This window comes from Actinia tenebrosa, unplaced genomic scaffold, assembly GCF_029948245.1.
Source record: "Actinia tenebrosa isolate PJP-AT-01 unplaced genomic scaffold, QUT_ActTen_1.0 PGA_scaffold5__44_contigs__length_20552954, whole genome shotgun sequence".
Classification (NCBI taxonomy): Eukaryota; Metazoa; Cnidaria; class Anthozoa; order Actiniaria; family Actiniidae; genus Actinia; species Actinia tenebrosa.
The window spans coordinates 4,130,885-4,158,484 of NW_028292582.1; the positions used below are offsets into that span (position 1 = coordinate 4,130,885).

The window sequence follows — 27,600 nt, forward strand, 5'->3', positions numbered from 1 at the left end:
TTTTCGAGACACTAGTACTCGCAGTAGCCTGCTTAAGATAAGTCAAGCAACCATCAAACCTATTGAATTACAGACTCACAAAGCCGACGTACTTTGGAGTTTTCATCGGTGACTCAATTTCTTTTATCGCATTTGCATTGACTAATATGACTCTTTTCCTGCGCCGGTCACCTTTCTCTTTTGGTTTACATGTTTTCGCTATAATTTCGCGTTTGTTGACACAATACGTGTTCTCGCTTTAAAATGGTTTGTTCGATTTCACTTATCGAAGTACCGACGAGATTATTTTCTTTTCGCGGTTTGGATTTGCAAATGAAGACTGATTAACGACAAAGTGCAAAATTTGAGAAGCAGATGGTATGATTCTAGCACAATTGATTAAAATCATTGTGTAGTCGTGAACCGAGTCCATGGGTAACCACGATATCGTTAAAAAGTCATACTCCTGCGACCATACACGATGCGCGCGCTCCCGCAACGAACTCCGCCAACTCTCATCCCTCAGAAACAAAAACTCAATAATGTCCCGCCTTGACGCGTTGAGATTCTCAAAACCAAGTTCTCTAAAAGCGGGCTCCCTTACTGAAGCGCACTGACCGCAACAAAACAAACCATTACTGACGATTTTTTGAAAGTATTTGAGAAAGCTGGTCTTCAAATATTGAAATTAGACAACGTTGTGACAATGAACCGCAGCTCATACCGCCAACGCGCGGTGCACCCGGAGTGCGCCATTGAATTGAAAGAAAAGGACAAATTAATGGATGTACAGCGGTTGTTTTGTTTTAGAGCCTGTTCGAAACGAAAACCACAGACCACAACAGATCTATCATCACCGAATGGGGTCAGTGAAGCAGAACATGTTTATCTTGCGGTAGCATGAATTATTCAAACTTGATAAAATGAAAATGTTCGAAAAACACAGCTGCTCTGGAGTGGTCTTTCTGTTGATAGTGTAGATAATGAATGAACCCTTTCCAATAGACTTCGCTTTAAGCACTGGTTCTAAGATATCCTCTTCAAAGAGGAAAACAAGCGCTCAACTTTTCTCAGTATATTGCGCAGCCAACAGTACATCAATCTTTTTTTCTCGCGTAAGCTCGTGTGAAACACTAATAATAATTTATTTTGCTGGTGCACAATCAAACTATACATACACCACAACGGCTATTCATTTGTTAATGCATACTCTTTTAATATAGCAATTTCATAGATCAATTCGATCGTTTCTTTTCTCACGGGCCACTGCTGCCCAATTTAAATGAAAGGAAAACAAAAGAAAAACAAAAAAGTTCATTTCTCATAAAAGATTATCTTCAATATATAAGATTGCGCATCAAAGGTCTATAATACCAATCCTATAATACAATAAGTGCTTTTTGTCTTCTAACAAGATTCACCTAGCTATGGTGGATTTCTCTTAATGGCTCTTGATATAGCATTAGATCAGGGTCGAAAGGTTCTAGTGCGTTGAGACCAAGAAAACGGAACGTAATGATTACCGGACGGAAAAAGAAATATTTTTACCTGATAATTACATAGCAGATTTTTTGTTTATATTTACTTGGTTATTTTTCTATCTCCATACGAAAATATCTTCGCCAATATTGTCTGTTTGTACTCAAATATCATTGTATTGAAATTTAGCTAACGTTGTGAATAATAATAATATAAAATGAAATGAAAATGAAAACGTAACAGGGTTTAGTTTTAATCAATAGCTTCCTCTATCTTTTCAAAAACCATCAACATGACCAAGTTATTTTGTTTATGTTCGCAAATATTCTCGCTGCTTGACTCAATCAACTGGAAAGAAATTGTAAAAAAAAATTGTTGAAGAAGAAGAAGAAAGAAAAGAAAAGAAAACGTTCTGGAACAACCATAGCGGATGCCTCACTATTATTAATTTTAAACCATACTTTTGTTCATGATAACTTAAAGTTAGGTTTATTTTGACTTTACGACAACCAAAAGGAGAGTTCCCCATTTTGAGAATAAATGTTAATTTGTGTCTATTTAAAAAGCTGAATAAATAAGTCTGAAGAACACGTAGAGCTATATAAATATATACATACATAAATATATACACGAACATATCTAAACATGTATGTAAAAGTGTATATTTCAACGAAAACGTAAAACTAAACACGTCAACCGCAGAAAATGGTCCTATAGTGTTTTGTGGCTCTTCGTTATGGGGTTTTGGATGTTCTCTCACGTCTATTAATAATCCATGTTTAGATTCCCCGAAACACTGGATGTTATTTGCAGATCGAAAGTAAACAACGTCGTTAAACCTTTGAATAACGAAAAAGCAAAACCCCTTTCAGACGAATTGTGTAAACAATATATCAAAAGACCTGAAGGCGATGTTTGGCCCAATTTCTCACTACCTTATAAATATTCATATCATTGCTCCGGGTTTGAAGTAATATTTATCAATCAAAATTGGTCAGTTTTAAAATATTATCATTTTCGTAATGAAAAGTACAGAGAATACATTATCTTCGAGGCAACAGCACATCATTTAAATGCTTCGTTTCTATTCAAATTAGGCTCAACCAAACCACAAATGATAAGAAAATCGAGAAAAAAAGGACAAATTTGAATAACATTGGAATAATTATCCAGATGTCGTTAAAAGATAAGTGCAATTAACTTTGGCATACTTAGAATGGATATTAAACGTTTCAGATTAACGGAGACAACCAGAGTGAATTACTCGTTTCTCAAGAAGTACACTCCTAATTCATTTCAAGGGTTTTATTTATGAAAACCAGAATCGCTTTCAATTCGGTGATAATAATAACGAAAAGTGGTTTGTGTTCTTAGCATGAAATGACAAATATCAACGGGAATAAAACGCGACGATAAAAGTCCCCTCTTATCGTTGTCACACCTTTTGGGGTTAATTTTCAACTACTAATTTTCTTTTTCTTGATTTGTTGAAAAACTGCTTTCATGTCTTTACTTCTGTTCTTATCTTCCATATCGATCCCTGATTTTTTTCCCCTTTTCTTTAAAAAGGCTTTTATTCTGTCTTTTATGGTTCCGATGGTATCTCCGGGCGCGCTTAAAGAGATAGGCGCGTTAAAGCTCTACTGGCCGCAGTAATTCGTACCTTTCACCTTTACAAACACAGCAAGCCACTTTAAATAAATATCAAATAAGTGTGAAATTTAACTCACTTTGTAGTTTCGTGGCTCTAAAATGTCTTTCAAATCGCCGAACAAATGCACATGTCATCGAATTATTGTCTTTGGCTTTTCAATCACAAAGTCGATAGAACAATTCAGAATAGAAAATTATGGTTACCGCTAAATGGAACAAAGGGAGCAATAAAACCTATAAATAAATACTAAGCTTGCCAACGTAAAGATAAAGTAAAATTCTACAAATAAACATATATTTTTTGTATTCCTATCGGCCAAGGAACTCACAATCCCTCATATCCTTGGTTACAATCTCAGTATAGATCTGACTAAGCGACAGCCAGTATTCTGGTTGAATTAACAAGAAGACAACGTTAAATGTTGATATTTTTAATCTAAAAATAATCAACTCTGCCTATAACGAGACCGATGGCAAACAAAAAGGCAATGTAAACACGGCGCTTTAGTAATTGGCGTACAAGACGACAGCCGAAACTGTTCGGCTCAAATAAGGTTTTTTTGGCGCGCACTTTTAGGGCCATACCCAATACACAGTGGCTGGGAAATCATTCAAAAACTCCTATTATTAACGAAACAGAATAACAAAAGTCATATTTAATATGAAGATAAATAATTAATAAAGCTTTTGCTTTCCTCAGGAACTGCAGTGATCATGTTTACTTCTAATATAGCCGTTTTTGAAGTCCCCTATAGATTTTTCTGCTTTTTGCTTCTAAGATTTTTGCTCGATCCAAAAAACTAATTAATCCTAGTAAAACAATATGGAGCGATCCTAGTATAGTAACAACAATTTCAAAATTATCCCTTCTTTATAGAAGCCTCATTTTTGTCCTCATAAGTACTAAAACATTTGAGATAATTTTGCGACGAGACGTGGGAAATGCCTTATTGGAAAAGTAAAGAGATAAAAGAGGATGATTTTTTGAAAATAAGATTTTGTTTTGGTTTTTGGCAACAAAAATAAAATAAAACTGGAATATGAATCACAATTTTTTTAATTGCACTCGATAAGGACTGAATGTAAATATAAAAAAGCTGATTGAAAAAAGCGCAATTAAATACTTTGTGTAAACAAGGCTGTTCTATCGCTTTACTCTTTAAATATTGAACTTTAAGTCAAATAGAGAATATGAAAGAGACTTTTGAAAGAGACTGTTTCTTGAATTTCATTTCACCGTTACAATAGCTTTGAGAATAACTGATAAGCAATATGATGTTTGCTGACAGGTTTTTTAGTAAAGATGGTCAAGGAAAAGGAAAATTATCAAAAAAATCATGAGGCGCTTAGAAGGCGTCCGGAGTTCCGTTTATCCTCAATTGACATTTTTTGGCAAAAAACTCTTTTTAAAACGCCTGTATTGACATTCAATATTAAAAACAAATCAAACTTCCATGCAATTGATTGACATTTTGACGTTATAAGAGTACGAAAAAAAGCTAGAATTGTATTTGTACATCTAAGACAATGCATACAAATGTTCTCTTGAAAATGTCTATTTGTTGTACAACTTGTGTAAATCTTTAGCCTTCACCTGTTCAATTACAAACTTCCCAGCCTCAAAACAATATAGCCATTACTTTACGTACAACACTCAAATGACAAGCCTGCTAACGTGGGTCGGAACGGATCGCTAAATTTATTATTGTTAGTGCATTTGCGTGTCAGTGACTTCTTGAAATGTGATCGATTTCCGTTACAGGATAAGACAGGCTTTTAAGCAATTCACAGTATCTTAACCCCACGCTTTTTACGAAATGTAGTATGTTGTAATTGCCCATCATTGTACTAGGCCCCATTTACAGGCATCGATATCTAATTGCTAATAAATATTTATATCCTTTCATCGATATATCTGAAAAGAACAACTTAATTGACGCTCACCACGAAACTTTAATTTTCTGATTTAATCTTTTCATTTCATCTTCTTTTCGTTTTATTCAACCAGATACCGCACTGTGATAGACTCCACAGAGGGCTCACACGCAATCCTTTCCTATAAGACCTAAAATAATTCAATGATATTTTATCGATTCACTAACTATTATTGCAGGGAGCGACATTAGAGCCATAGTTTACATTGGTACATTGATAGCTCAGGACATATGAATCCTTCCTTGAATTTTTCTATCCGGTCTTGTCATTTGATAATATGTTATTCTGCGCACGGCCTTCAATCCACTGTGTACACAAAGTATTATGATACCCCTCAAGGATGCGGCATCATTTCCTCAGTCCTACTTATTATTTCCATTTATATCATAAAAGCTGTTTTTCTTTTATAGGTTAAGGTTACTGTGTTTACGCTGAGTCATGAGATATGTTTTAAGTGTCATCTCTCATATGGCATTTCTATGGCGCGCGAGGTTGTCTTGCACATCATATTAAGAGCAGTAATCCCGATAATCCACCGCTAAGTTACCAACTTTTGACATCAAAATCCCTTCAGTCGTTAGGAGTCCTGGATTATTACGCATTCTAGTATTGAAAACAAGATCATTAAGACCAGTACAAACGGGCTAAAGCAATCAAATTTTCAATACTAAGTCGTTTTAAAATTTGATAGCAAGTGGGATTTGTAAGCCATTAATCGGATTAGACTATCCCCAAGGGCGGTTCAGATCAGTTAATAGTCAATTAGCAAGAGGATTTCCAATTGGCTACCAACAAAATTAGTAGAAAACTGTTCGAGTAATTGGCTTTCGAAAACCAGTACCTCATTTTGGACTGTTTTAGATGTACGCCCTCTAGACTAACCATGAATAAGATTCCACTAATGTTTAGACTAGATCTACCTTTATAATTGCGCCTCTCAGAATTAATAAATCTGCGGCTCCAAAAATGGCGGCAAACTCGCATTACTCCCAGTCTTCAACAACGAAAAAAAAAACTGCACCAGGATTTTTACGTTAAAATATTGGAGAGGGGGTTGGCACGTTCGAAATTCCACCAACGTCTGGAGGCATACTTGAAATATTGGGTAAAACGGGATAAAAACTAATGTTGAGTAAAAGTCTATCATTAAAATATCATGACGTAAAGTAAACGTCGTGTATATCCCTATTAAAGTCGTAAGTATTACCAATGGATGCTAACATGTTGCAGCGGCATCTTTTAAGTGTATTTCCCACTAACAGTCTTGTATTTAAAAGAATTAACTTTTCAATAAATATTTGCTGTCGTGAAAGGACTTGTCTTTGCCAAGTAAAATTTTTTTTGGTTAGGGGTCCGATCTGGAAGTGAGGGGGGATGGGGGAGGGACGAAATGCCTTCAGTCTTCATGTTTGCCCCATTCTTAGAAATTGAAAAAAGGTACAATCTGGTCTATCTCGGTGCCAGCATTTGCAGAAAATGAGGCAGCATGACGAATTGTCTAACTAGGAACGTACGGCATGCTGCATCCTATTGCTCCCCAAAGGTCTAAGCAAAATATCTAAAGTTTAGGAGATTGTGCGGAGTGCTAAATACAGTATTTTGTTATATCAAAGACAGACAGACTCATTCAGTACACCACATTGAGTTTTTAATAGATCCATTCCTAATTACAGAATGTTTTATCCTTTGCTCTACAGATAAATTGGACATGTGCAAACTGAGTCAAGCGCCATTGGATTTGATATCTTTACCATAACCAAGCTGCCTGAAGGTGCTCCAAAAGTCCCCTAAGCTAAAATATACAATGTCAAGGGTAAGTGTCCTGATTGATTTCGACGTTTAACGACCTAACTTTACTAGAAAAAAACCCTGGTAACCATGAAAACCTTTAATTGTTAGTCTAGCTCTGCGCAATGCGTCTAGTAACGTCTTAACTCCGTGTCTGGCTATGTTGTATCTAGCTTTGTCGTAATTTGTTACCTATAGTTCAACCAAACGAAGGTATATATTAGGACCACTCTAGAAATCTTCGATAAAATTAACGATTTCTACTAAAGTAGTTTCGATCCATTGAACCTTCAAATGCACAAAGGCAAGAGATCATTGGCCTGTGTTAGATGTTTTCTTGCATGACTGTTATAGTAGTGTTCTAGAAATACGTCTGAAAACTGATTTGCATAGAGTACTGAATACAGCTTAGCCCGGCTCTAGTCTGCCTGGTGGAATCTCTTAAGTGCCTATCAGACTGTTTTCTTTAGAACTGATTGTGACCGTTGGAGGTCTGTTGTTACCACAGTCTTTGTGGTATTCTTCTTCTTAACACACGTGGAATAAGCCCCACCATCTTCTAGCCACATGCTTCAAGTTACTGATCTGGTGCTTGTGTACTTGTCACAAAACGCCCTCAGAGACTCCACATTTACGCCACAACTGCGAGCAAATTCAACAACTTCTGGAGTGGTCTGGGTACCAGTAGCCGCAGATCGCTTTCTCTGGCCTTTCTGCGGACTCCCCATGGCATTGATCCCCAACAACAACGTAACCAAGCCTTGGCCGGTCTGATTAACGAAGTAACGACAGCAGTTGACCACCTGGTTGAATCTCCTGTGGTAAATAATGTGATGTGGAAAGATTAAATACCTATGATTAAACCGACTGCGTGGGTGTTAACCGCAGCCCTACATTGAGTTGGGCACGCAGGCTCTTTTTATCACGAACAAAGAAATTACTATTGATTTTATTCAGTGTCTAACGAATGAATAAAATAAACACGATTTAAAAGTATTAGAAAGATGGCGGCCATTGTGGTACCGCTAACAATGGATGATAATGAGAAATCTCTTTTTAAATGGCACCAACATGGCCGCGATGACGTAACGTGCAATTCAGGAATTCTAGCAGGATATTCTCCGATGACCGGTACGCGGTACGAGATATTTTAAACCCCGAGTGCGTTATTCAAAGGCAGGCACATTAGAAAATACGATAAAAGAGATTAATGTCAAGATTATGCAATTTTTATGCATACCAGTCGCTATATCACTTAGTTTAAGTACACATATCACTATCTGAAACCATTGTTATTATAATTGCTATCAACATCACCATCTTATAAAGATTATCATCATTAACATTAATATTTGAATAACATCTGTTATTCCTATTGATTTTATTGCTATCATCATCTGCATTCCAAGTACATTCCTTTTGATATATTTATTTCGTAAGCGATCGCGCTTTCTGAAATCGAGTGATTAAGAATGAACCCCCATTTCTTATCAATATTGTTAATAAAGCTGATGTTATTAATATCCTATCATCTACCCTATCAAAAAGCTAAAACAAACAAGTTGGACAACCATCCAATAAAAATGCCTGAATTTAAAGGCTATTTGAAAATCACAGTGAGTAAATTTCAAACTCAAACGAAATCTACTGCGGCCTTTGTCATCAAACTTCACGATAAATCCGCTCTTAAATAAGTGGCTTTTGTACGTAGGAATCGCACGGTATAGACTTACAACTGCGGTTACAACGAGAAGATGAGTGGTACTTCCTGTCGTAACAATAAAATGGTTTTCGTACAATTCAACCAATCCGAAAATAATCGAAAATATGAACATACCGCCTACCCTATGACAATAGGAGGCTTAGGGTTTATAGCTTTATTAAAGAAGGCTCTAAAGTTTACCGTAATAGTCAAGACAATGTAAGCAATTTAGCGTAACTAATGCAGTGAATAGTCATACCATGTTAACTAACAAAATTGCACAAATTTATAAAGCAAAGTTTTGTAGGCCTACAGTCTATGTGAGGTCTACTGAACTTCCTAATTCGTGCAAATTTGTGCAATTTCTTACAATTTTTTTTAACGGATATATTGTATGCACTCTAAGAATCTCCTTTGAAATTTTGGTATTGTCGAGACAATCAACATTGTCAAAGCGATCAAAAAGCTTAGCTCATCCACCTGCAGTCGTACCTGTAGGCAATGATTTCTAATATCAACACCGGGACTAACCACGAGGCCTACTGTGACATACGCGCTTATGCCACTTAAATACGGATTGGAGACGGATTTATGTACTAGCAAATAATACAGGACCTGCATGTATATTAAAAATATTGACCGCCTATGACAGATCACTCAAACAACTTGACTCGCATTAAACAATGTGAATCCAACTCGTTTTGAAAATAAACAAATAGAAACCAACAACAGCGGCAAAATGAATAGAAAAATAACAAAACAAAAGGAAAGAAAAGAGTTCACTATTATCCGAATTTCCGGCCGAACTTTATAGTGCATTTGATAACTAAAGACAAAACAAATTCACTAGTTGTGATCGTAATGTCTGCGGGCCACACCAGAAGTTTAGTGGGTAATGTTTAAATGTTTCTTTTCGATATATATCGCCGAGGGGGTGACCAAGGACGCGCTTAAATCAACTCTACCAAGCCCAAAAATGTATATAATTAATTTTCAAGATAATAGCTTAAACTGCCTACAATCACCAACGTCATCTATAATACATGGCTGCTTGGTAATGGTCAGGGAATACTGAAGTTTACTGATCGTAAACAGTCCGCCAAGATAACCCACATTAACACTCCACACCCCCAGGGGTTTCACATCATTGACTGTTTGCAATTGATGCAGTGACAAGGCATCATAACCAAACACCTTTAAATTCTATCGAATGATACCCTGAAACAACATCTAGGCTTATCGAAGTCAAGGCATGGATAACTCAGGGATCGAATTGGAATTTAGCTTGGTAGGTTTGGCGGATGAACGAAAACCCGAGAAAAACCCTCGAATCAAGAAAGAGACCCATAGAGAGACCTAAAAAATTCTACTCACATATGATAGATAAGATGCGAATCTAACTAAGCCATCCTAAATTTGACTTAATTCCAAACACAATTATTACAACACGAATATTCGCGTTCAAAGTCATGCCCTCTCATGAACACCCGCCATGCACCCCCACGTGCCGTATCCCTTGGAGCATAATTGACATTCGGTGCTTGAATAAACAAAACACTTACTATTTGCAAATCAGTATGATATCGTATTATGAAAAACCGGATAAAGAAAAAAGATTTTTGGCAGGATAATAATAACCAACACTCTACTCTGATGTGAGAAGAAGATAATAATTGTTTTCAAAAAAAGGGTGGTTATCTTGGTGTTTACTATTCCCATCTCTGACTTCCTTTCTTAAGATGTTTATAAGCCAGGCGGGCAAAAAGCCTAGATCTTTAAGCACTTGAGCTATTTTTGTAAAAAGCAGTTACTATTTTTACCGTGTTTACACCACAAGTTGTGGTAATTGTCAAGTCAGTTTTATAATGGGAAAATTCCTCCTTGAGTCACGCAGATTTTGACTAGATGTTTAGAAATCTTTTTTAAAATATTTGACCGACAGTTGATAATTGTTTCTCGCGAAAATAGCCATTAGAGATTACCAAGATCGTTAAAAATAGAAATTAACCTACCGAATATTTTCATATTAACTAAAATTATATATCAACGGTTATTTTAAGGGAGAAGTAACGAATAATTGAGAAAAAGTGTGACCAACTCTTAATCATTCTTTTTTTACTTTTCTATTTTCGTTTTCATTTTATTTCAGTTATTTCTGTTCTTCTTTTCCTTATTTCTTTATTTCTCTTTTTCCCTTCTTTTCATTCCCACATATTCATAAGGAAATGGAAAATATGAAGAGATAGGGAATACCGCTTCAGTGCTACAGTACGCGAGGTTCTTTATAGTGAAATCTCTTGTAGTTAAAGAGCTTTCTAAATTGCCTTTCCAACATATTCGGAACTAGAACTGGTCTTCATATTTTACTTTCTGATGCTGATTGGTTTAAAACCAATGCTTGAAGCGACAAGTCACGTTTCAACCATGTGGTTCTAGCGCAAGACGGTATTGTCTTAATCCGCACATTACAATGCTTTCTTTTGTACCATAAACGCGAACCACCCGTAGCTTTTGTTCAATATTCATAAGTGGGTGTTTGTTAGAAGATAATCTTAAAGTTTAGTTCATAGAAAATAACCAAATAATCAAATTGTGCTGATAAGTAACTACTCGTTATTTCACAACTGACTCAATATAGTCGAAAATAAACTATGATTTGACAATAATAAGTTTCAAGGACCCGAGCCGGTTGTTTTTTTCCCCTAAGAAGATCGGTGATCGATCTCTTTGTTGTTTTCCATATAAATTGTTATGTGTAATTACAAAACATTACATCTTTTCCTCCAGTAAACAACGACTATTAAGCCACATGATCCGCCACTAACGATTCAAAAGCAGCTTTCTTAACTTCAGCGGGTGTTTAACCTTAAAACAAATAACGATCGATAAGCACCAGTTTCATGGTTAAATAACTCGGTCGTTGAGTTTTTTGTGTACTAGTTAGGATAAATACGACTTAATGAATAGAGTTTCAAGGCGAGGAAATACACATTGGCAATCAAAGATAACAAGGATAATAAATAAACAAAAAGGGAAAAGACATGGAAACCTCTATATAAAATAAGCCGACTCCTAAGTCTGGCTACTGAATGTCTAATAAAATTCCGAATTTATGGTTGTTAAAACCGGCAAAACCGGTCAGTCAGGATCTAAAAACAAAACACAAGGCAGATATGATAGAGAAAGCCTGGATGCATGTGAAAATTGAAATGATTTAAATTAAAAATCCAATACTAGCACTAGAAAGAGGATTTTTACTTTAGTGCGAAGATTCATTATGTCAGGTGTTATATTGGCCGAGAAAACTTTAGTTGAAAATTGACAAATTTACAGACGTTTGTATGTCTGGGGTATAGTATATGCTATCTTCCTTTTTGAGTGCTTTGCGCTTCCTAGAGAGTTGATATTGATTATATTATAGCAAAGAGACACGAGTGGACGTTTTATATTGCTTTTATGAATGTTTCTTTCCCACGATTTTGCGCAAGCAGGTTTCTATCTTCTGGTATAAACACGGTAACCAAATAGTTCATAATTTGCTAGAGTAACACAATAGTAGAGAACAAAATAAACAGATTAGAACGGTGTAAATATATGTTTAAACAGCTTGCTCGTAGGGTCTGTTGTATGCATATATGACTATTTTGTTCGTAACTCAAAGAAGCCTAGACATGATGCCTACCTTGCTAACTTTAGCTAGCCATGAACCTAATCCTAATCACTATGGGAGCTGGGCTTATATGACTAATAACTTTTGGAAATATGACGATATAGTTCAGGGTTATATATACTAGAATCTAAAGCAAAGAAAAGCAGATGGTCCTTTTTGAACAACGTAAAAACCCTCAGTAACTTGCTTGGAATGCCTAATTAGGTTTAAAGAGATAAAAAGGTATTTCCTTCGACTATTTTCTCGCGAGCCTTCAAGTCTAGCTGTAGTAATGAGTTGATTAAGCAAAAAGCCCCTTTTCTCTGTGATTCCAAAATTAGCTTTCCACTGAAAGCATGCCATTAACTTGTTGACACACAATGGAGATCGATCTATGATGAATAGTAGCAGGTGTCTTAAGTCAACACTCACCACACCAATGTGGTCAGTCAATAGTGGTCTAGGGTAGAGAGAAAAAGCAATTGCTTCAGCTGAACTTAAGTACAACGATACTGCTGTAGTTCAATCTCTGGATTTAAGCACCTTTTTTTACAGACAGCTATTATTAAACAAACTTCAGTTCTATAATAGTTGAGTTATGACTGTTTTCAAAAGTGCATTTGCTATTGCCGGCACATAAAGGGCGGCCTCAAGTTCTGATTAAATGTCTTTGGCAGTTTTGCAACCACCCTCTTATAGGCGACCATTTATTATTAAAGAGTCAGTATTGATGTTTTTTAGTAGGGCTGTTTTCGTACTAGTCACCCACTTGTCTAGTTCCTAGTTAATAAAGAGGACTATGTCTAGTTATATAAGTGCCACACAAAGGACAGTCGTTGACAACTTAAAAAGCTAAACTCGAATTAAGCAAGCTTAAAAAAGCGAAACTCGAATTAAGCAAGTTTATTAACACTGCTATTTAACTCAACCTTGAGGCATAAATCAAGGAAAATGAAACGCAAAAAAAAAAAAAAAAAAAAAAAATCAGGAAAATCATAATGCGCAAGAGGGCGTAAATAATCTTTGATAGGTAATCAAGCTTTACTGCTAGATTACAAGCAATTGGACGAGGCGCCGCTACTGTGTTCTAGTGGTATACGTACTGTGTAGCACGCGGGAGTTGGTGGTTTGGAGCCGCGAAATTAAGACTTGCACTTTATGTTGTTTTCTCTGCGCGCAGGCGGTATCTAAGAGTAAAGAATGATATCAGATGATACTATTGTCTTTGCGTACGTCTCCTAATAAATAAGGTATAGACAGGAAATATAAAGCGTTTTTTTGCTACAACCCCAGAGGCATAAAAAGCCATAAGGAAACAAAATTGATTCTCCTCTAGTCTCCCCCGCAGCCGTTCTTAGAGTCGTCACGCAACGCTCCCTCCCCATAGACCCCTTGCAATAGAATTCCAATCTCCTGAGAATTGGAACCTACTGTTTTGTCCCCCAGATTGAGCTGCATTACAAAGTGCTGCAAGGGGTCTATTAACGGTTAGATGGGAGGGAGAGCGTTTGTTTATTTCGAAAACAAGGCTTAAGGCTCCATACATCTACTAAAATACCTTTTTAAATTACCTTAGTCAAATCCAAATAAAGGTGTTTGTTTGTTTGATTTTTACTAGTCAATGCTGAGTTCTGATTAGATGAGCTATTACTAGGTCATGAGTCATAGCCTACTATTAGTGAAAACTGCCGGCTTTGAATATACATGTTTAGCATATACCAACCTGTGTACTTCCTAAGAACGCGCGCGCTCATTGGTTAATTGGAGGTGAATATTGTACGATATTCACCTCTGAAACTCGGAATATTGAACAAAACAGCAACAAAATGGCATCTGCCGGCAATCGTTTTGCTACAATTTCCGTTGAGGAAATTAGAAAAATGAAAGTAAATTCAAGTATATTCACTTCGCCTTCGGCGAATAATTGTTAAATGTATATATATATATATATATTTAACGCATTAATTAATGTGTCACTGTTTATCAACCTCTTATTAGCGACGTTATTTTTTTTTGGTTTGCTTACTTGGAAATCCGTAATTTTAAGGGCAAAAGTGACACCTCGAAGTTTGCAGATTTTCTCGATTCTAATTGGTTAATGATTTTTCTCAGTCAGATTCAGATCAGTTGGTTAAGGCAGCATTAAGTGTGTAGGCCTAATTAATAAAAAACAGCAGACGGATTATAGTTGATTGATGAGTATACAGGTCTTACTTACCAGACTGCAACATCATCGTATCGTCCACGTTTCTTGCTTGACTCAACCGTCTCGTTGTCCTTCTGAGCTCTGATCCACCTACAAGAGAGAAACCAGTATAATTATATATTCTAGGAATATGATAATAAAACAAGTGAATTTAATAAGTAATGGAGAGGGAGTTTTTTTGTTTTCTTAAATTTTGTTTATCTCTTCAAGCGGCATACATCGACAAGCGAGCGTGCGTGTGCGCGCGTTACATTCGACGTAAATTATGACCAATGAGCGCGCTGGATTTATTATATTCACTTGTGTAAAAATTTTATAAATATATAATCATATATAATGATAATAATATATTTAATTATACAGCTTCTCATTAATCCCATATAGGTAACTGTCCAATTATTTTCTTAATTGGACAGGTCTTGTTGATATGGGATTAATTACGCCCAAGGTAAAGAGGTATTTAGCTATAGTTTTGCCTTCGCCCACAGCTGTATGTACCTATAAAGCCTAATACACGGTGATCAGCTACTGTCATGACTCACCTGTTTCCCTTCTTGAACTCTCCTTCCAGGTACTTGATGGATTCTCTTGCTCCAGTATCATGCTTCTTAAGACTGTCAAGGGCTGCAATCACTAGAGAAATAATATTTAAAAAACAATGAGAAAGATCGAGTTTTAGACACTGGTTCCTGTTTTCACAATGTGAGAAAAATACCTACAATTTTGGGAAAATTGCCTTTGTAACTCCGACTATATGGAAATCAAGGGTGGTGCAGCGGTACTACACTCGCCTCTGTGGTCTCGAGTTTAGGTCTCTCCCTTATTTCAAGGGTTTTTCTCCATGCATTCTCCGGTTTTCCTCCCTCCGCAAAACCGTTACATTCTAATTCTAAACACGTTAAATTCTAATTCAATCTTATCTGTGAGTGCCCTGCCTTTGGTCAGCCCAAAAGTTGTTTCAGGGTATTGACGAAAGTCCTAAGGTTTTTAAGGAATATGGCCTTATGGGTTTTTCTCCAGGTTCTCCAAGTTTCCTCCTAATTTGTAGTCCAGCGGAAGAAGAGCTGCTCGGTGGAACCACTGTTAATATTAGCATTTACGTGTTTCTACATGTAGTATTCTATAACCCACCAACTTACCTTGGATCGGTATGATCATCACAAAAGTTTCCATGCTTATCAACCTACGAATGAGATGGAGCTGAGAACACAATGCTGGGGCATCTGGTACCAAGTATGCTGTACTTCCTTTTGGAGCTGATTGCAATGACTTCTCCAGCTTGCTTACTTCAGACTGAAACACCATCAAAAAGATCTGTAATTATCAATGGCGTACGACTACTCTAAAAAAACAATTAACAAATGACATGGCTGCTGTGTTGGATGATACAACAAATATTTGGTTTTATTCCTCCACCATGGTGGCTAGCTTATGTATGATGTCAAGGATTTGGCATGAGTGAGTGGAAAACACAGTCACAGTCAACTGTTTCCACACTCTAGTGTTCTGTAAGACATGCTAAAGGACTTACTACAGTCATTTCCATGTCATATAAATATACCCTAGTGTGTACATTGTAAGACATGTTGAAAGATAGAGGACTAACTATACTTCAAACTGAAGGCTTGAATTCTTTCTTTCAACTTACCTGCATTCTGCGGTGAGCCATGGTTTTCATTACTTGTGTTCGACGACTGGCAGCCTAAAAATGATATCAATCGCACTTGAAAGATTGCAGGTACAGTAGTGATGATGCATCATGGGAGTTGTACTGTAGGTCTTATGTCCAACAATATGTCATTTACACCAAGTGGTAATAATGATCTGGTATGGTTTTATTGCGAAGCATGATGTAATCTGGGATCTCTACATATTCATTTAAGTGCTAGCTTACGATCTACACAATACTAATTTGAAAATCAAGAGGATCAACTCCTTCCTCCTCAAATTTATGCTTATCAAAAATGCAAACGAAATTCTATTTTGTTCTATGTCAAGATAACAAACTCAAGATAAATCTTTGTGATTAAAGAGTTCTCTCCGAGCCGATAGTTTATACTGCAATGGAGTCACATCGTTCTGTGGATTTGGCTTAAACTCTTGCTATCAACACTTACTGGTGCTCTGGTCTATGACTCTCCTTTATAGTGTGCACGTATCTAGAAACACTCGTTTCCTCTGTATTACAAGCTGAATCGATTGTCTAAAAAACTTGGATTAAAAATTAACAACAAAGTACCTCATGTTGAGAGAGCTCTGTTTCTTTCTTCTCTTTCTCTACCAACTGATTTGGACCAAGAAATACCTTGTTACTTTCGTTCCACGAAAACGATTTTAACGCCTTTATAAACGAGAAAAAGAAAGAAAAGTTAAAATTATCAACACCTAAACAGAGCCTTATCGATTACCATAGTGTATACAAGATAAAAACAGATGCTGAAATAATAAATGGAAGATAAAACCGAGTGCCTTCCTAACTTAGTTTAATTATGGTATATTTACCTTCATTCTCGATAGCTTGAATCCAAAGTTCCTCAAACTCAAAGTCCTGATGATCGTCTAAAAAAGGTGAAAAGTGAGGTTATATCTACTGCAGTTAGGACAGAGTTAATAGAGAGTTTTAGATTGACTTTTTTTTCTCCCCGCAAACGGCAAACGTGACCACGTTTTCATAGTTTTCCTTTATTTTACTTTACCTTTTACAAACCTTCTCACCAAGCGCAGATACTCTTTTGTTTTTCTACTACTTGGACTTTCTTGCGATTCTTTTTCAGTAATTTAAAAGAATTTTTTACTGGTCAACTGACGTATCAGGTTTTCCGTGAACGTAAATCTAAAACTCTCTAATATAGGGGTTCCCCTCTATTAACTCTGGTTAGGATGGTTTTCCAACTAATACTGCTTCAATACACACTGGTTACAGTACATACTATGACGTAAATGCTCAGGGCATGGCATGAAGGAATAGAATTCTTTACCATGGGCATAATGTTTTCCCCTTTCACACTATCCATCTCTAGAGAATAAGATTTTTTGTTGAGTCATATTTATATTCATAGGTCTTCTCATGCATAACTGTTAAACAAAGAAATGATACTCTAGGGAATGAATGGCATGTGGTCTGAAATGGGAAAACGTTATGCCCAAGCTAAACAAGTCTACAGTATTCCACTATACTGATGATAATGTAACAACTTGTGAAAAATAGCTTAGATTTCCCCTCCTTTTCCTATAAGGATGCTACCTTACCTCCAAGCATCTGCCTTCTTTTGGGGGCCTTGTCCAATACATGTTCATCTTTCTATGTATCTCTATCAGTGGATAAAGTCCATACATACACACATCTTCAGGAAGGGCATATGTTTGCTGCCAGTTTTCATCCATCTCTTGTCCAACAATTTCCTTCCACAGATTGCTTTTTCCAGTTGCTGAAGGGAGATAAAAAATGTATGAAAGGATAAAGAAAGTTTTTGTTCTTATCAACTACCTGACTTTTTGGAGGTGACTGAAGGGAATTAATATGCAACTAGCAGCTGTTAAGTCAAAACAACATATCAAAATAAGTCCTCAAAGTATTCTGACTATTTCTACCGCCTGAAACCAGAAATCAAGATATCATGATTCCCTTTTCATAAATGGGGGAACACATAGGCTACTGATTGCTCCCTTTCATTAAGCAATGGGATAATTTCATTGAGCAAGATGGCTTTCTCTTCACTTTAAAACTAACCTGTACTTTTTAGTTGTTCCGATGATGGAAGTAAGTTCAACAAAGATGCCATCTTGGACCAAAGAGAGGAGGAACTCTACAGCATCAAAGATGATGAATAACATTTATTGGATTATTATTTTTTATTTGGGCATTTAAAGCAAAGTTAGATAAATAAATATCAAGACCCACCTCAACACAAGTGGAAATGATGTCAGGGTTGACAGTAAGCCAGTCAGTCATGATCTTAATCGCTGGTAACAGCTTCTCATTGAGTAACCTCCTAACTACAGCAAGTTCTTCAAACTCCTCTCTCTTTCCCCATGACAGGACAGAACATTCTGGCAAATAGTAAATTCTATTTGTAAATTACATACTAGAAATGATCAACTCCCGGGGGGGTGGGTAATCCCCTATATTTGCTATACGGGTACGTGCCGCCAAACAGAGTATGGTTTTCAGCAATTCTACTCTGGAACAGGGTTTTTTTTTTTACTCTGGAACAGGGTATATAAAATCTCGCTCACTCTGGAACAGGGTATATGAAATCACGCTCTCTCCTCTCTGGAACAGGGTATGAATTTCAGCGATTTTTACTCTGGAACAGGGTCAGGGTTCAGTGGGCTCAGCGGCACATCCCTACCCTAAACGGGCAAGAGTACCCCCCGGGGATCAACTACAGTACAGTAGTCAACAAATGCCTTTTATTGGAATTTATAACTTACCAGTCTCTACATCACTGACATCACTAGCATCAATCTGAGTCACCTTCCCAAATGCAACCCCATTCTTGGACATCAAGTTGTCTCTCATGATCTGCTGAGTCAACAACTTCCCTGCCTCAGTCAAAGAGTTTCCATTCAAAACCTCTTTCTTGGGATCCTTCTTTTCTTGTTTGGAGAACAGAGATCTTGGAGAAGAACTGTTAGTGAAGCTACTCTCTTCTTCTGAATCACTCTCCACATAAACATCATCACTTTCTTCATCTTCACTTTCTAAATCCTCCACTCCCCCTTCACTTAAGTCACTCTCATCACCACTGTCCATTTCTATTGTATCGCTATCACTTGCACTACAGTTGTCCAAGCTACTACTCATGTCTCTCCTCTTTTGTCTTCTGCGGCGGGTCTTGATAGCTCTTTTGAGCTGTCGTACTTTCTTTAGCTGCTCATGTTCTTTGTCAATGAAGTTTTGATCAAGATTTGTCTTGCCATTTGTTAGCTTTGCATTGGTGGAGTTTACCTTCTTGTTAGCTGGATCTTGCTCTAGTGAAGATATGCACTGTTGTAGGAGTTGGGACAAGAAGGCCAAGGTGAATGCTGTAGCTACTGATGCTTCAGAAGACCCTAAACACAAATAACAAATAGTAAATGGTGTTGCATTCATGCAAAGAAGTGCACTCTAACTTATGAAAAATAAGATTGGTTTTTGACAATGCTTGTGACCCAAATGTGTTTAAGTTATTTTCATAAACATCAAACTTGGTAGCTGGAGCTGCAAATGCTGAAATTTGGTTTTTGCTGCCGTCAATCAAAACTTATCCGTCAGTTACTTTCATATTTTTAACTGGTGGTACTAGAAAACCAAATTTTAATGGCCAAACCACAATTACAGAGTTTGCATGTTTATGAAAATAGCAGTAGTAGTCCCCTTCACAGTTCCCTGCGCCATCTTGAAAGGTAGCTGTGCCTTTGCATCGAAGCGAGACGAACGGTGACCTTGCAATGATAGAGACCTTTTTTAACACCTTTGACAATTACTTGCAGGTCTCTCTCACCGTTCATCTCGCTTCAATTCAAAGACATGGCTACCTTTCAAGATGGCGAAAGGAACTGTGAAGGAGACTTTTCACAGAACCTGGTTTGCAAAAATCTTAGAACGATCGATGTCAAATGTCCCAATATAGAGAGGATAATGTTAGTACATGTAACTTGATTCTTTCTTTCATGAGTTAAACATACCCTCAGCCTTGAGTTTCATCAGTGTCATAATCAAAGCACCAGCAACTTTTACCATTAATGGCTCTGTCAGTTCAACATTTCCACTCTTGCTCTCATCACTTGAGGTAGCTTTTCCATTGACATGTTCACCATTGGTTAAGGAAATGGAGCTTTCTTGCTTTTCACCATTCTCTGCTAAAGTGGTGGTTTTCTCTAGGGACAAAACTATATCCATGTCTTGGAGAACCGACTGACAGAGCTGTCCTATCTCTTCATTGCAACTTTCAGAACTACACAAAGATATAAGAGTATGCAAAATAGTATATAGCATACAAGTATGATAAGTATAAGATAGATATAGAACTGATTATCACTACCAAAGTACAACCATGCATTCATGCATGCCTGTATCAATCCATCCATTCAACTAACCATCCAACCAACCATCCATTGACCAATCCATCCATGCATCTATCCATCCATGCATCCATCCATGCATCTATCCATTCATCTATTTAACTAGTATAATTTTTTAACATCATGTTAGGAAGGAAATTACAATATTCACTAACAATTAAAGCTTAAAAAATAACATAATATAGGTGTTGACAGCATAAATTTATTGGAATTTTTCTCTTCTTAATTTACCTTTCATGGTTGTTAAGAACATCTTGTAGATAGACAAAGTACACAAGAAATCTTTTCACTCTGGAATACAGAACATTTAATATGAACTTATTAAGTTTTTCACTATTTAATATCATGATGACTTTAGGCTTTGAATGTGAGGGTGTTTGGAACCCTAATCCTCCATTTGCAGGTTACGTCATTGCAATAATATTGGAAATAATAAACAAAATGATCCTTATCAGCATTCATTGTTAATACCAACAACATGACTGCCATATCTTTGTCTCTTGACTCTCTTGGGAATGCTTTCAAGCCATCAAATCACATTAATATGCACAATATCTTGTACCATAACAAGGGCGGATCCAGGGATTTGTTGAAGGGGGGTCTCAGGAGAAAATGTTGTGGGCAAAGGAATCCCGGTCGCATTTTTACCACAGGAAGCCCATCTGACCTCAGGAATGATAGGGGGGGTCGCGACCCCCCGACCCTCCCCCTGGATCCGCCCTTGCATAAATTGCACAGTACTTACTTCTCAGCAACCGGTGCATTAATAGGCAGCTCTTTTAAGCTCATAACCACTACTCTATTCTTTTCAAAAAGTCTCATCAGATTTCCTTCAGTTCCTTCAAATTTCTCCTTGGACATCATGCTAATAAGAGGAAAGAAAATGACAAATATTGTTAATTTGAAGATCAAACTTTTTAAAGTTATTTTAGATTACCAATAGTACATTCTAATGTAATAATTTGCAAATTTCTCACACTCTTAGTTCTTAGCCACTGTTAAGATGAATACATGCTTACTGTCATTAACAAATTTGCATATTTCTTGTTGTATCAGCTATCAAGCTACCAAAATATGTAATATGTGTAATGATATTTGTTGTTTAGAGGCATCAATATCAGTAATCTTTCTCATTGAAATTTGCAAACCATTAAACAAAATACCATTATTTTTTAATAGCCAATAGATCTGGTCCGATCAATACAGAAAGTCAGCATCAATATTGTGGGGGAAAAAGACATCATTTGCTTAATTAACTACACTACTTTGCTCAATGATATCCAGAGTGCCTTACCATCTCATGTAGTGATATACACCCTCGCATCCATATGACAGTCCACCTAGTAAGGTACCAAGCTGATTATGTGGCATACCTAAGCATAAATGACATGATTACTAGCTAGTTAAGTATGGTAAATCAGTGTGAAATTAAAGATATTTCAGATTTAGCCCTCCCTATCTCTCCATCTATTCTCTGTATAATTGCCTTTTATATAAACTCCATAAGAATACATGCATATGTGTATGACTTTTTCTTTGAAAGGTCTTCCTGTGGTAAACAGAGCTGAACTATAGCCATATCTCTTGCCGTTCACACAGGAAGCCCAATACAAGTGCTCTGTGTAATTTTTAGAAGCCAAACTCAACAGTATAACAAAGTTTGTAATTCTGTTCGATCAAAATTTCTTACCTAGAGCAGGGTTAAGATGATATGCTTCCAAGTAAAACCTCTCTGCTAACTTCATGTTCTTGTTGAAATATTCAAATTCCTGTTGATAACGTGCTATAATAAAGACAATAATACAATAGTAAGTAGCAATAAAATAATGGGATATCAAAAATTGAACACAATAGGCAGTAGACTAGGGGTGTTTTGCAACTAGCTATACTGCCATTATCTAATATATAACAAATATTGATTATTGAATATTATCTAAGAAGGACTATGTTGTCCAATTTTCCTGAGTACTGTATGAAGTGCACTTTACCCCCTCAGACAATAAGTAATCCTTATTATGGGTATTAAAGCTGAAGCTACACAGAACAGAGAGAAGTTGAAACAGATGTGGAGATCCAAATGAATAAATAACTGTTGTAATAAATGGACACTATGTTATCGAAATCTTACCACCCCCAGTTTCAAGGGTCTTCTGTTATACTGTAATCTTTGCAAGAAAACCAAAGGTTCTGTAAACAAGGAACCTTTATGTCTATGCACTTAAGATTTCAAGGCGGATTTTTACCTAAATCACCAAGACTTATTAGACATCTCTGACATGCTCTCAACGCCCAGTCCTTGATTTCTTTGTCAGAATCACCTGAAGAATCTAAACATGGAAACAATCAATTTTATTTTAAAACAAGACATTAAAAAACCATTATAGACCTCATTTTTCCTATTTCAGCCCACATGTCATTTCCTAGTTTAGAGTATTACTTCTTTGTTTAATGGTTGCACATGAGAAGACACATGAAAATGGATATACATGTAACTCAAACAAGGAATCTCATTTCCAAAAGAAATGCCACTTGATCTGAAATGGGAAAGCATTGCTCCAAGCTGAATTCGTCTGTTCAAAATAGAATATTTAACAAATAAAACAGCTTTTTTCGGGCTCCGTTCAATAATAAAGCATGCAGGAAGTGGCATAAGCATGAAAGAAGTGTAAGGAGTAAGTGTACTTCTTGAGTGCTTACGGTGCTTCCTAAGTGCTTTATTACTGAATGGAGCATGGAAAAAGCTGTTTTATTCATTTTATCTTATAGCTACTAATTTACGGTATTGAATTTATTTATGCAAAATAAAAGCCAGTCACAGGATCTAGCAGCACTTTGAGCACATGGATAGCATTAGCACTGTGCTCCGTTCAATAATAAAGCACAGTTTTCGACCAATCAGCACTATGTGTACTATCCTAACTATAAAATAACATGATGACAATATTTAAAGCATGCATATTTAATTATAGTATACATATGTTAATGGGGTTTAGTAGTAGCCCACTTCCGAGATATGCTTGTCACGCACGAAGGTTTCAGTATGAGGCTACGTGCTAAATGCTCAGTCATTCTAGACAGTCGGTAACAATAAATTTAATTCAGCACGCAGCCTCATATTTCAGAACCATATTTCAGAAGTGGGCTATTGCACTTGCATTCACATTAATTGTTGCTCTCAGATTGAGAATCATGAATCCAGCTATTTCAAAAAAGATTGGTAAAGATTTTATTCCATATTGCATACAAAGCTTATCATGGGCAATGAATTCAATCAGTAGAAGGTCACAGCAATATGGAATTTTCCCAAACTTCACAGTCCACGCATTTTACTAGCATAATAATCTTCTGCACTAACATTATTTACATATGAATATAATACATAATTTCAAGCTTATAATAAGCAGCATGCAACCCGGGGGGGGGGGGGGGGGGGGGTGGGGTGCTCCCCTATATTCGCTATAGGGGTATGTACCGCCAAACAGGGTATGGTTTTCAGCGATTCTACTCTGGAACAGGGTATATATTATTGGGCTCGCTCTAGAACAGGGTATATGAAATCATGCTCTCTCCTCTCTGTAACAGGGTTTTCAGCTATCTTGCTCTGGAAGAGGGTATGAATTTCAGCGATTTTTACTCTGGAACAGGATCAGGTATCAGAGGGCTAAGCGGCACATCTCTACCCTAAACGGGCAAGAGTACCCCCCCGGGCATGCAACAAGCAATTTGCAGTACGCAACAAAACCTTCACCAACCTTTTTGAATTATAACTGTATGCACATATAGAGCGTTTTCACCCACGTGAGAAGGCAGCCATAAACAATAGAAACTTTCTGCACAGTATTTGCATAAAAATGGAGTTCAATTCCCGGACGATAGAAAATGTATTGTTTTGGTACCCCATAATGGCCGCTGTGACATCACATGAAAACGCTCTATTAATTAATCAGTATACCTTCTGTTTCCAATGCTGTCCAAGATACTATGCCCTCAAGTTTAATGTCATAATGTTGTTGCAACTTCAGCAATAAACGAAAGTAAAACCCTGAGGCAGACAATAGATGGGTACGATATGCACTTTCAATTTCAATGTCACCATCAGAACCCTACAACAAAGGTTTAACTAAATGAGACAAAAGATTCATTCTAATTTTACAATTTATTATTCTAATATGAAGAAGAGTGCATGCACACACTAAACCCGTGAATAATATTTTGTACTAATTAGTAGTAATTCATAGTGACCACAGTAAATCCGTGACACTTTAGTAATACGAAATAGCACAATTTCATGCAAATTCCATTGTTTTCTATTGTTTAATTAGCACTATTTTGTACTATAAATTAGTAATTAGTGTTTCACGGATTTATTGTTTGCACTCAGTACAGAATCCTTTGTTTTCTTTGTTTGATTATCACTATTTAGTACTAAAAATTAGTATTTGTTTCACAGGTTTAGTGTGAGCACTCTAGAGTACTAACATTTTATATTTGAAAGTGTAAAAAAGAGCTGTTTTCATTCAAGCGGGAAACATTTGGTACTAACAGCATGTACAGTACATTTATACAGTATGTAATGCTGTAACACTGAAATAGCTTCTCATTGTCACAGCACATGGTTTATTTTATTTTATTTGCTTCACTGTCACAAGTCAGTGAGATGGACTAGGAACCACAACAGCAGATAGCCAATTACTGTGGACCCTTTACAGTTACAGCTATGGTAGGATCGAGTGAGGTTTTTTATTGGTATTACATTGAACTTCCCACCATACTTTGTGCTAATATCAGTTTCTAGTAGTCTGTTATATAGTAGAGCATGTTTTGCATGACTGTGAAAAGCTTAATGCCGTAAGGGTACTGTGTATATATTTCATATCTTAATTAGGTAACCGGTCCGTAAGTTACCATGTACTTTCACTATTAGTCCGTTCACTACCAGTCAGAGTCGGTATGCTACCCTGTTAAAGTATGTCTCAACCACTGCGAATTAACAACCAGAAACAATGATAAAACTTAGTAAACAGCAACAAAGAGACAGGAATAAAATACATTTGTATGTCATTTTTGAGTACATTGTGAGCAATTACTTCACGATACGATCCATCAAAAAGAAAATCTAATTGTGACCAAACACCTCATACACTTGGTATTCTTCATATGAAAACTGTTCATACAAAAACTGCTTCATGTCATACAGTACCTTTCTGCGCTGCCTTAGCCATTGAATGACATCATAGTACACTTTTCTCCATAGTAAATCTTCTGCTTTTCTCCCATACTCTTTTTGATCGTTAAACATTAAATGCTCACAATTGCTTCTTAATCTGTTTGAACAAAAGATTTATCATAACTAACAAGATTTTGTCATTTTATTGGATACATGTAAATGTTCCCTACATGTTATATGATAAAAGTCCTCTTTTAAACCAAATATGATTGAAAGTAGAATGAGGTATGGCTAGCCTATTTAGAATGGTTATTGGAATTATAAACAAATTTTGAAAACAAAGTTGGGGGATTGTAAGCTATGTGATAAGGGACTGTTGATTATTGATCATAGGGGTATGGATGAGAAAATAGCAAGAAATAAATTACTTTTTCAAACCACCCATTAGTATGACCAGTGTTTTTTCCCCAGAACGCCTATAAATAATGCCTATTGACAATATCAAAGCATTCCTCATTAGATTCTCTTGTTAGATCAACCAATATGATTGCTGTTTCATTGTTATTTTGTGTCATGTGGTTGTACCCCAAGAAAAGACACATTTGAAATTCTGAAGGAAATCGTGAGTATATATTATGAAGTGAACAAGCATTTTTATATAATGATGATGATGATAATAAAATTTAGTCAATTTTAGTCTTGAATATTGAGTTTCATGCACTGTGATTGGTGGAGAGACAAGTGATTCTGAGACGATTCAATCAATGCGCAAGGGAAGATCATAAGGTTTTCTTAAATTTTCTGAAACAAAAGTAATGCCAAAACATTTTCTTAGCCTGCATTTTGTCTTTTCTCTGATATTCAAGTCTAAGATCATACTAAACAATTTATTTCCTCAGGCTCAGTGATTACAGTGAATATTTACCTTACTGAGAAGTTCAGTAAATATTCACCCATAATCACTTTGCCTTCAGCGAATAAAATAATAGTCGGTAAATATAATAATAAATACTTTTGTCTGATTCCTAATGTTTCGGCCTGGAATAACTCATTCCAATCTGTAGCCGATTTGCATAATATGTCAAGTCTCTGTGCCAACTGTACTGAAGATCTGTTGAAATAACACACAATAAAAATATTAGTCCATCTCTTTTAGAACTACATGAATACACTAACCATTTTATACCTAAATATTTACCAGATAGTCTAATTGATCACAAAAAATGCATCGTAAAATTTGTGATTTCTAAATGATTTTACGTGTGATAAATTTCATCAAATTTAAATTTAAATTTTGTGAACATATTTCGAAAAATTAATATTGGAGAAAAAGATACTTTCCGGAGGAGTCGTATTTTTGGTTGTCTAGACGAAAAGAAGTATAAATTTATAGAGGAATGTGTAATAATTTTCAGGATATCAAGGTTATGTTTAATGATTTCGTTAAAAACAAGAAATCTTATGACGCATCTAGATCTAGTTTCACTATCACAAAATCGACTAGAAACTCATAAATACATACGTCAAACTACTTGTAAAAGCGCTAATTCGACTGTCATTCAAAATGTTCGGTATTTGTAAAGTCATTTAGGTTTATTTATTAATATTTTTGGTATTTGATGCAGCATTTTTTGAGTATAGAAAGCAAGGCATGTAAAAAGACTCCATGTTGACTCATCACCTGTATATACGGGACACAGACGATTTGACTTGTTTTTCTCGGCTTTTCGCGTAAGTATCTCCTTGAGGTAGTGCTTTTCTCATTCTTGAATGCCTCCCTCATGCTATAAGACACACACAACCTCTTTGCAGTTTAAGAGGGTGGGAAAATCAAGACGACAAAATATCGAGCGGATTTCTACTTCCCTCTCGGCAGCCATGTTTTTGACTGAGAACCTCTAGGACCAGGCCCCTCGCTGATTCATGTGAAAAATGCGTGGGTGGGGAGGGTAGAATGCAGAGTAAAACAGGCCGAA

At 36.3% G+C, this 27,600-nt stretch overlaps 1 protein-coding gene across 1 annotated transcript; it reads right to left on the reverse strand.

Annotated features, from left to right (window-relative positions):
• Positions 1–6,672: 6,672 nt before the first annotated feature.
• On the reverse strand, positions 6,673–27,525 carry LOC116290563 (nonsense-mediated mRNA decay factor SMG5). The gene is made up of 21 exons (XM_031697625.2): positions 27,306–27,525; positions 26,637–26,735; positions 25,658–25,781; positions 24,410–24,560; positions 22,701–22,784; positions 22,148–22,240; positions 21,752–21,830; positions 21,203–21,322; positions 20,689–20,748; positions 20,062–20,330; positions 18,826–19,446; positions 18,293–18,441; positions 18,122–18,197; positions 17,641–17,819; positions 16,894–16,950; positions 16,631–16,732; positions 16,040–16,093; positions 15,531–15,684; positions 14,934–15,024; positions 14,404–14,481; positions 6,673–7,650 (listed from the first exon to the last, which is right to left on the reverse strand). The coding sequence occupies exons 1-21, from the start codon at positions 27,386–27,388 to the stop codon at positions 7,407–7,409; spliced, it is 2,967 nt and encodes a 988-aa protein (XP_031553485.2). The 5' UTR covers positions 27,389–27,525; the 3' UTR covers positions 6,673–7,406.
• Between the last annotated feature and the right edge of the window lie 75 nt (positions 27,526–27,600).